This window comes from Ammospiza caudacuta, chromosome Z (assembly GCF_027887145.1).
Source record: "Ammospiza caudacuta isolate bAmmCau1 chromosome Z, bAmmCau1.pri, whole genome shotgun sequence".
Taxonomy (NCBI): Eukaryota; Metazoa; Chordata; class Aves; order Passeriformes; family Passerellidae; genus Ammospiza; species Ammospiza caudacuta.
The window spans coordinates 22,316,252-22,326,348 of NC_080632.1; the positions used below are offsets into that span (position 1 = coordinate 22,316,252).

Genomic DNA, 10,097 nt, shown 5'->3' on the forward strand with positions numbered 1-10,097 from the left:
AGAAGCTCCCTCCAGGTCCAACAGAGGCATCCAAATGCTCTGCAGAATCAACTAAATATTCCAGACTTCACTCAACTTAAAATAGATGCTTTTCAGAATTTCTGAAGCATAAGTTAAACTTATTTCCACTGATTCATCTCAGATCTACTTTTCTTCCCTCCTCAATCTCTCTGGCATGCCTTTTGGCCTTTCAGTTCAAAAAAGGCTCTCTTGCTCCTTAAATGGGACCTTTGTAAATATCACTATGCTTCCTTTCCTGGTACTGTCTCTTGAGAAATTAGCTTTCTCAAGAAGCCCATTTTCCCACAGAATACAGATTGCTGCAACCCACTGCTTTATCATGACACTTTTAAGAGTTTCATCTTAAAAAAAAAAAATCCATCCAGGTTGCATTTGTAGTTTTCTGTTCAGTGTAAACCTTCACTTATCTGTATTCAACTCCAACCAGAGTCCTGCTATCACACAGGTGAGGCAAATGGCAGAAAAGAGAGGAGTATCAAAAGATACAGGGCTAGAACAATTCAAAGTGTAGACAAAATTCCGATAATTCACTGTATTCTTAACAGAAAAGGGAAGCTGGAAAGTGGCAGACTGTGGTCTTGTATTTGGCAGAACTCCAAATTAATCTAGGTTAAGTGAAATGGAGAAGAGAGGACCATGGCATTTCCTAGGCACAATGCTATACAATTTCTAACAAAATCTTCATAATTTATATCCCCTTTGCTTCTGAAACTTCCTGCTAACAAGAACCTGAAAATTCTATCCTGTTTGTACCCTCATAATTACACCCCTTTCTTCTAATCTACCATGCTGCTATTCTCAAACACATTGCATGGTAGTACATTGAGAAATATGGAATGGAGTGCTTTGGTTTAGCACTTCACTTTTTTTACGTGATTTTCCACTGCTTGCTCAGTGATGGTTTCATCTTCTTCAATAGTTCTTTTAACCTTCTGGCCCACCAGGTCAAAGATGCATTCTGGAGGAAATCCCTTTGGCTCTCCCACCTTCACCGTCAGCATGTCAAGTGTCAACACTGCACCTTCAGGAATCGCCACTTTTGCCACTACCGACTTTCCCAGCTACAGGGAGGGGGAAAAAACAATGTTGAAGTTAAATACATTGCTAGCTTAGTATGACATAAAAGGATAAAAAAATGTTCTGCAGTTATTTTAGAACAGGTTGTGTAGAACTGCCTTCTCCATTACTTATTCCAAACGAAGATTAATTTACCATGGTTACTCTCACTCTAACTAGGCTGCCAGGAACATGCGGATTTTTTCTGAAACTGGACAGTGGCTCACTGGAATTTTTCAAAATCACAATGGAGGGAATCTGATTAGAATGATTGGCATTTTAGCTTAGTGCAAAAGCAGCTAATATAAAATCATAGAGGTATTATTCCTATTACTATTGCCAAGTACCTGGCACTGGTGAGGCCACACCTCAAATGCTGTGTCCAGTTCTGGACCCCTTATTACAAGAAGGACATTGAAATGCTGGAGTGAATCCAGAGAAAGGCCACAAAGCTGGTGAAAGGTCTGGAGCACAAGTCCTTTGAAAAGTGGCTGAGGGAGCTGGGGCGTGCTTAGCCTGGAGAAAAGGAAGCTCAGAGGGGGCCTTATCACTGTCTACAACTCCATGAAAGGATGCTGTAGTCAGCAGAGTGGTCTCTTCTCCCAGGCAGCAAATGACAGAAAAAGAGGAAATGGCCTCAAGCTGTGCCAGGGGAGGGTTAGACAAGATATTAGGAAAAATTTCTTCTCTAAAAGGATGATCAAGCACTCAAACAGTCTAGAACATGGAAGCAGTTGAGACATGATTCCTGGAGTTATTTAAAATGTGTAGACATGGCACTTAGGAACATACATTAGTGGTTGAGCTTGGCAGTGTTAGGTTGGACTAAATGACCTCATGGGTCTTTTCCAACTTAAATGATTCCAGGCTGTTACTCAACTTAGTTAACCACTGGATGATAAACACAGACCTCTATTATAATCAAAACTGCCAACATTATGCAGTGTGAAATTTTTTAAGTGCAGAGGCAGAAATGCTACTGCAATAAACAATTTACAACCTATTTTTCTGAATACAGAGTTATTAGCTATAGGTCTAAATTAGTTGCAGGTTTACACAAACTGAAATCAAAAGTTACCTTTTCATTGCAAGCCGTTTCACAGGGCAAGAGCTGTTTGATTGGAGAACCCATTGCTTTTTCCACAGTACGGATGGCTTTCACTAAGTCTGCCAGCTCATCTGGCTCCAGAGATGCTTGGTGGTCGCTTCCTTTCCATGTTTTGTTGAGAGTCACGTGCCGTTCCAGTACTTTAGCACCCATAGCAACAGCTGCCACTGAAATGGCTATGCCAGTTTCATGCCCCGAATAGCCAATGGGGATATCAGGAAAAGCTGACTGGTATGCCTTGAATCACGACAGAGTTGGTCTGAATTACCAAGGCAGCAGTTTCAAAAACAAAGCAAATTTAACAGTGATAACTGCAGTGGACAAATACTGTGCCATAAACAAGTAGTTGGATATGCAGAGAATGCAAACTTTTAAATTCAACAAGTTACACTGCATTACCAATCACTACATTCCAAATCTGACTAATATTATCAATACCGACAAGGAAGCATGTTCTCTTCTACAATTTACATTTCTCGTTTTAATACACTTCTACTATTCAAGGTCTTCAAGGCCTGTATTAGCCTAAGTAACAGTAATAGTATCCTATTTTTATCCAAGAAGCCAGTGGATTGGTTAAACTTAATCTGTATCCAAAACAGATTTCTTCAACATTGTATTTAAAATCTGAAGCAACCTTTTAATCCAAGCACAGAGAACAGTCACCAAGTCCTAAAAGCACTTAAATGCAGCCATGTGTCATTCTATTAAAAATAATATACTATGTGTATAGTATGTTACAGATCTAAGGTAGTGCTTGAACACTGGCCAGTTTGGGAAAACTTTCTTACATCACTATTTGGCATACACAAGTAACATTTCAAATGAAGGAAACTATCGAATCAATTTTCTTCATGGCTCTGATAGTCACATGAAACTTTTTAAACAAAGCTTCTGGTCTAGCTTCCTATTTAGAATTACATTCTCATTTCATGCACCTTCTAAAATGATAACAGTCTACATGATTTTTCTTAGCACTAAAAACCACAAGGTTAACCTGATAACCATGTCATGTTTTCCTCTGTTGAACTGTGAATACTCCAGCAATATCCTTTATCATATTCCTCAAAGATGAGTTCTGCTAAAAAAGGACCCGGTGGATCTTTTAACTTCAGTGTGAATTAGAGGTACGTGACACATCCTGTAACTTCTCAGAAGAAAATTCCAGCACGCCTTAAGACCTAGAAGTATATCTCAGCAAAAGCACAGAACCCTTCTCTGCCACCCCACCCACAGCACGCTCTGGGTTACTCACTGACCGATATAACACGGAGATTGACGTCCTCTGGCTGAAGTGGGTATGCACTGGTGCACTGCAGGAAGCAGAAGTTTGGATTTATGGGCTTCACAATCTGATAAACCTGATGCATTGTGCTCATCGATTGCATCCCACTGGAAATCACCATTGGGCGACCTAGCCATTGGAAAATATCCACATCCTATGTCAACAAGAAAGCTACCCAAGATTAAATAAAATTCTTTAAAGTAAATTATTTCAGTAAAACTAGAAAAGAACTCTGGATAAAACTTTTTTTTTTCAAAGTCTGAAATATAAAGAAACTTCAGATTGTTTTCCCAAAAATCAACTGGAGAAAAATGTAATAACTGAGCTACTGAGAAACTGTGATGGTCACCAAGATGGATCAAAGAAAATGCTTACCTTTCTTTGCAGTCTTTTCCAAATATGGAAAATTATTTGTATCTCCTGATCCTACTTTGAAAAATGGAACATCCAGTTCATGTAGAAATTCCACAGCCATCTACAAGGAAAAGAAATCATGCTTTAACACTCCATTTCAGCTGGATCAAGGGATCAAGAACTACTGTTCTTGGAAATAAACAACTGTTTAACACAACAAACCCAAAGCTTAATTAAACAGGTGGGTATTATAGAGTATCATACACAAAAAACCCCACTCCTGAAGTAGCATTTGCAATCTTGACAATATTAGCATCTGATTTCCCTCCAGGTGGAGTATAATTATGATGCCTTCTTTCATACTTCTGTTTTAGTGTGACTGGGATCATGGTCTCAAGGCAGTTTCTGGTCTCACCAGCTGTACAGTCTGCTGCTTAGTACAAGCAAGCAGAGCTCCATCTCAGCTTGCAGATGAACCTGTGTATCACAACATTCTTGATTTTTTTCTCTCTTTTTTGAACACTACCAGAGAGAGCAACTACCTGCAGATGGAAGCCTGCCTGTTGAAGAAGAAATGTGATACAAGCATGCACAGAGTTTTCCTGCCACATGTGTCCTGCAGGTCAGAAAGATTAAGCTACAGAGTGTTTAAAACTACAGATAGTAGAACAGACTCATCACACTGAAAACTTGTATGAGCATATTAAATAAGCACCAGGAAAAAAACCCAAAAGTGCCCAAAAAGGGAAATCCAAAATTAATTTGCTTTTAGGAAAGATACTAGACAATAAAATATGCCAAAGCAAAGACTATAAAACTGTTTATTTAAATGCTAATTATACTCTGCCTTTCTCTAAAAATATGCCAAACAATTCAAGAATTATTAGAGGCTTCCTGAAAATGGGTACGTAAGTTGCCTTTTAAAAATTAGTACTTTATTGGAAGAAAATTTAAATTACAAATCTATCACAGGAGGTATTTGAATCCTCCATTCACCTCTGGGGAAAATAATGAAACAGTTACCTTTGCCCTTGTTGACCACCTGCAAATACTTTTCATTTCTTCAACTCTTTTCTTGTTGCAGTTACATTTACTTAATGCCGGAGAAAGAATACTAATGTCCACAAAGATAATAAAGTCTTATTCAATCTAATTTTTCTACCATCAGTATGATGGAGATTAAATTTCTCATAGCTGCTATGTATAACATCTCTCTGTTCACTATTTAATATAGTTTATTCAGATGTATTGTGCATAAAGACAATGTGTAATCTATTGACACAGATCTTATCTCAGGAGATGGCAAAAATTAAAAATGACAGGTAGACCTTGCATCTAAGGCCACTCTTCATTAGGTAAATATCTCTTGAAAATTAGCAGCTCTTCTTTAAGAGATTCAAGAACCAGGAAGTAATTTCAAATAACAAAAATGACGTTAAAGGGAGTGGTTCAATGAGATCCTGTTTTGTCTCCGGTACACACCAGAACAGAATAAATAAAAAAGTTATTCAAAGACTTTTTTATTTATTTCACACATCACTTAAATAATTTCCTCATATAGTTAATCACACAATTTAACCTCTTTGATGTATCTGGACCTCTGGAGATTATGTTAAATTTACAGAAGTTAATGTATAAAAAATTTCAGAAGTTAATGCATTCTTAATGAGTTTTTATGTCAATGTATGCAATATTTTAAGTTCCAAACCCCTGTCTTGCAGAAATGCCACCAGAAATATTAGGGTGTAATGCAATTACTGCTCAAAAAGAAGGCACAAACATGTATCACTTCTGTTAATTAGCTAATAAAGCCACATACAAAAGAGCACAGCAGAGAAAAAGAGGGATCCCAGCAGCAGAAAGTGATCTTAGCTGCTGCCTATAAAAATTGTTCTATGTTGTACTACAGCCTTTAGAAACCAGAGGTTTTAACATCAAAGAAGGAATGTGGGGGTTTTCTTCTCCCCAAAGGCACGTAGGTCTTTAAGATCCCAGATACAGAAGTCCGAGATTCCTGTGTTCATGTACTCCTTTCTTAAAGGAATGCATGCTGTTCAGCAAGTCTTCTAGATGTGAAGAGAGCAATAAAAGAAACATCACCACACTCTCTTTTCACAGATCTATTTCTGAATCCATGGCACTGAGTTAGTGCCATATACACACAGCATATTTGTCTATCATCAGATGAAGAGAGAGACAAATTGTGAGAAATAACAACTCATGTATCAGGAATTGTCTCTGATTGCAAGAGTGAGACACAGAATAGATTGCCTTAAAACAGTAAGTAAATCAGGTTTGTCCTATCCTGGATATATCTACTTCCAGAAAGCCAGGGACATGGTTCTGCTGGCCATATGCAGGAGTGGCTAGCTTACTTGTGGAGGGTCTCTTTCCATTCGGTTCTGTCTTTTCTAGGCCACAAAGAAAAATAAATCTGTAATCTCTCATCTGTACTGAAGTTCAAGTGTTACCTGACCTTTACAGCTTACACATATGAACTGTATGTTGCATTTGTTAATACTGTCACTACCATTATTCTGAGGCAAATGACATGCAACAGCTACAAGTACACAAGTCTAAGGGGGAACAGCAGCAGGAGTTTCATGGAGTTGTGAAGCTGGTGACTGACTGTTCAAGAGCCCACTGGCAAAAATCAGTAAATAATTCAGCAGTAACAGGACAAGGTATGAGCCACTCCATGAGATTTGTAAAAGAAATAGGGGCATAAAACTCCTACTGCTTAGAAACACCACAAGGGTCTAGTAAACAACAAGGAGGGCAGAAAAAAAGAGGGAAATAACGGGGATTAGATCAAGAAAAGAATCTGTTTTAAATATAGAAAGAAGTTTGATATGCTTGAAAACAATATACCAGACAACACTGGAGAGCAGTCTGATTGCCATCTCGATCTGTACTCTCAAAGCCTCAATTGTTTATGAAGGTCAAAATGAAGCCTTGTCCCTAATACTACTTACTCTGGTAAGTATCTCAACACATGGCAAGTCTTCCAAAATATTCAGCCAACTACTGTAGGAACACAGGTGAACTGGCAAATTACTCTAGGTGTCTGAGTTAAGAAATCGATTGTCTGTATATTCTTTTTCTGTAAAAACTATCACATCTAAGTAATACCCAACAGACACAACAGCCAGACTCCCCTTGTCATTCCAGTACGGCTTACATACCTCATCCATGCCAGAAGCTGTGAAGAAAATGCCAATCTCCTCTGCATACTTCTTCAGCTCTCTATATTGGTCATGACTGAACTCCAAGTGGCGCTTGTGTTCCCCATAAGTCTTTCCCCAGGAGTGTTCAGAGGTGTAGGGCCTTTCTAAGGCTTTCTTGTTGAATTTGTACTCCAGTTCACTCTTCTGGAACTTAGCACAGTCTGCTCCACAGTCCTGCAAAACAAGCTGGTGCACACTGAGTGGAACTGCAAGTGAACCTGCACTCACCTAGCTCTGAATGCAAGGAGTGAGTAACTGATGTGCTCATCTGTTGTGGAGTTTTCACATTATCATCACAGCAATCACAGAAACGGTAATGAACACAGAGTGACTGTGGACCTACACATGTATGACCCCTTCTATTTCAGAGTCCTCATACACTTAGTAGAGCAGCAGTTCAGAGAAACCATATTAAACCTACAAAACTACTTAGCTATGTATGTTGCTTATTTGAAGAGTTGACTTCTGTGGTGTTGTTCCCAGATTAGCTATCACTGATAATGTTACATTAAAAAAGGACACAGGAGTCTATGGAACAAGGAGTCTGAAATTCATAGCATCATCAAGGCTGGAAGAAACTTTTAAGATCATCCAGTCCAACCATCCACCCAGCATCACCAGAGTTATCCCTAGGTCATGTCACCAGCACCAGACACTCTTGAACAACTCCAGGAAGAATAATTAATTTGAAGGAATAATTCATATGAAGTCACACAATAAAGACAAATCTTCATTAGACTGGTCTCCACTTTCAGCCCAGTCACATAACTGAATATACCATGTCCTGAGCTGTGATGATGCGTGGTTTTCTATCCAATAGATATCACATCAAATGTGAAAGCAGTTTGACTGTCTTACTGGATGACACAAGCTTTACTGCAATAAAGCCCTGATGTCAACCAAGTCAAACTGGAGGTTCATCAGAGATGGTTCAGCAGATTAATGGTTCAGATACTTCCTAAATTCCCCGTAAGCTCATGCCCCAGCTGTGGGGCTGCAGCCATGACAAAAGATCACAGAATGAATTAGTTGGAAAAGACCTCTGAGATCATCGAGGCCTTGAGGTGACTGAGCTCCACGTTGTCAAATAGACCACCAAGTGCCACGTCCTTAATATTTCCTTAAATACCTCCACGGACAGCGACTCCACCACCTCCCTGGGCAGCCCACTGCGATGTCTGTTCGGCCTCTCCGAGAAATTCTTCCTGATGGCCAGCCTTAACCTCTGTGGCACAGCTTGAGGCCACGTCGTCTCATCCTGTCACTAGCGGCCTGGCAGAAGAGGCCGAGGCCCCCCTGGCCACACGCTCCTCTCAGGGAGTTGTAGAGAGGGATCATGTCACCCCTGAGCCTCCTTTTCTCCAGGCTGAAGAACCACAGCTCCCTCAGCCGCTCCTCACTGGACAAGCACTCCAGACTCTTAATCAAAGTCAAATGCAAGGGTCCCCCTGCAGACAATCTGTGTCTGGAATAAACCCAGGCCGCGCTCCGGCGCTCTCCCTCACCCGCCTCCCCCCCGCGCACCTTGACCATGCGGATCATGCGCTTGGCGATGTCCAGGTCACCCTGGTGGTTCTGCCCGATCTCGGCGATGATGAAGCAGGGCTGGTCGCCGCCGACGCACCGCCCGGGGCACAGCTCGAACTCGCGAGCCATGGCGAGATGGCGACAGCCCAACAACCCGCCCGCGACTGCGCCGCCGCTCCCGGCCTCGCCGCGCCTCTTTACATCCGCACCAATGGGCGCCGCCATTCCGGACCCGGCCGCGCCTTCTCCCGGCCGCACCAATGGGCGCCGCCATTGCCGGTCCGACCGCGCCTTCTCCCGGCCGCACCAATGGGCGCCGCCATTGCCGGTCCGGCCGCGCCCGCCAGCGGCACCGCCGCCGATGGGCGAGGACTCCCTCCCCCAGGGCCAGCTGCCCGCCGGCCGGCGATGCCGCGGCACCGCGCCCTCAGCGCTTCCCGCAGGGACACGGGCACCGCCGCCACGGCAGCGGCTTCTCGGGAAGCACGCACAAGCTGGGTGCTCCACCCAAGAGACGTTTAAAATCTTCCAGGGATGGTGACTCCACCACCTCCCGGAAAACATATTCCAGTGCCTGACCTCCCTGAGAGTGACAAATTTTTTTTCTAATACCTAATCTGAATCTCCAGTGTCTCAGATTAAGGCCAGGCCCGGCAGACCACACCGACCCCTACCTCACTACACACTCCTTTCAGGAGCTGCAGAGACTTGGTTCAGACAAAACTTTCCATGATATATGGAAATAAATGGTAAAATATGACGTAATAGCTAAGGCTACTTCTGAAATTATTTTACTCCAAAATCGTTCTCTGACTGACATGCAGATGCACTTGTGACATTCTGGGCCTATCTGTGAGGTTTTCAATAGAACTGAAAATCGATAATTTCAATTGTTATGATTTTATGGTACGTGTCTGGTGGTTTTTTACTTGCTTTATCTGGTTTGTTTTGTCTTGGTGAGTGACATGAAGCAGAGTTGAGTCCCATTGATGCACAATGTTAGTACCATAGTTACAGCACAGTAGTTCTTTTTGGGGGTATTGATTGTTCCCCAAGGAGAACTGCATCCTTCTGACAGACTGCAGTGATTGATCGGACACAACCAGCAGGCTCTAAGCTGTGTACTACTACATGAGAGATAGCCTAAGAAATTGCCTCAATTTAAAATCAGAAATGGCCTTGATGAGTGATACACTGCAATATGCCAGTGGCTCTTGAAAAGGATGTTGTCTTTTACAAAGGATAGACTTGTAAATTATGATGAGAACACCGTATAAATACAATTTTTTTTCCTTTGTGTAACCAAGAATTGCAGCATATAAAATGTTTGTATCTGTATAAAACCAGTCAGTTTTCTAGGAACAGGTCAGTTGCCTGAGGCTGTCTCATAGATGAGAAAGTTTCCTGACAAGAGAACTCGCACTAACCATTTCTACTGGTCAATTACATTGACTACAGTCACAGGTGGATACATATGCAGCCGTAGCTTTTTTAGGGGTGCTGAATGATTGTTAAAGAA

At 41.6% G+C, this 10,097-nt stretch overlaps 1 protein-coding gene across 1 annotated transcript; it reads right to left on the reverse strand.

Moving 5' to 3' along the window:
• Positions 1–210: 210 nt before the first annotated feature.
• On the reverse strand, positions 211–8,733 carry NANS (N-acetylneuraminate synthase). Its single transcript, XM_058823740.1, has 6 exons — positions 8,576–8,733; positions 7,010–7,225; positions 3,846–3,945; positions 3,445–3,599; positions 2,156–2,422; positions 211–1,082 (listed from the first exon to the last, which is right to left on the reverse strand). The coding sequence occupies exons 1-6, from the start codon at positions 8,705–8,707 to the stop codon at positions 873–875; spliced, it is 1,080 nt and encodes a 359-aa protein (XP_058679723.1). The 5' UTR covers positions 8,708–8,733; the 3' UTR covers positions 211–872.
• Positions 8,734–10,097: the final 1,364 nt, after the last annotated feature.

Coding starts and splice junctions, on each gene's coding strand:
- NANS (XM_058823740.1), bottom strand. CDS start 8,707: ATGGCTCGCGAGTTCGAGCTGTGCCCCGGGCGGTGCGTCGGCGGCGAC. Junction 3,946..7,009: donor CAGCTTCTGGCATGGATGAG/GTATGTAAGCCG, acceptor TTTTCCTTGTAG/ATGGCTGTGGAATTTCTACA. Junction 1,083..2,155: donor AAACGGCTTGCAATGAAAAG/GTAACTTTTGAT, acceptor CCCTCCCTGTAG/CTGGGAAAGTCGGTAGTGGC.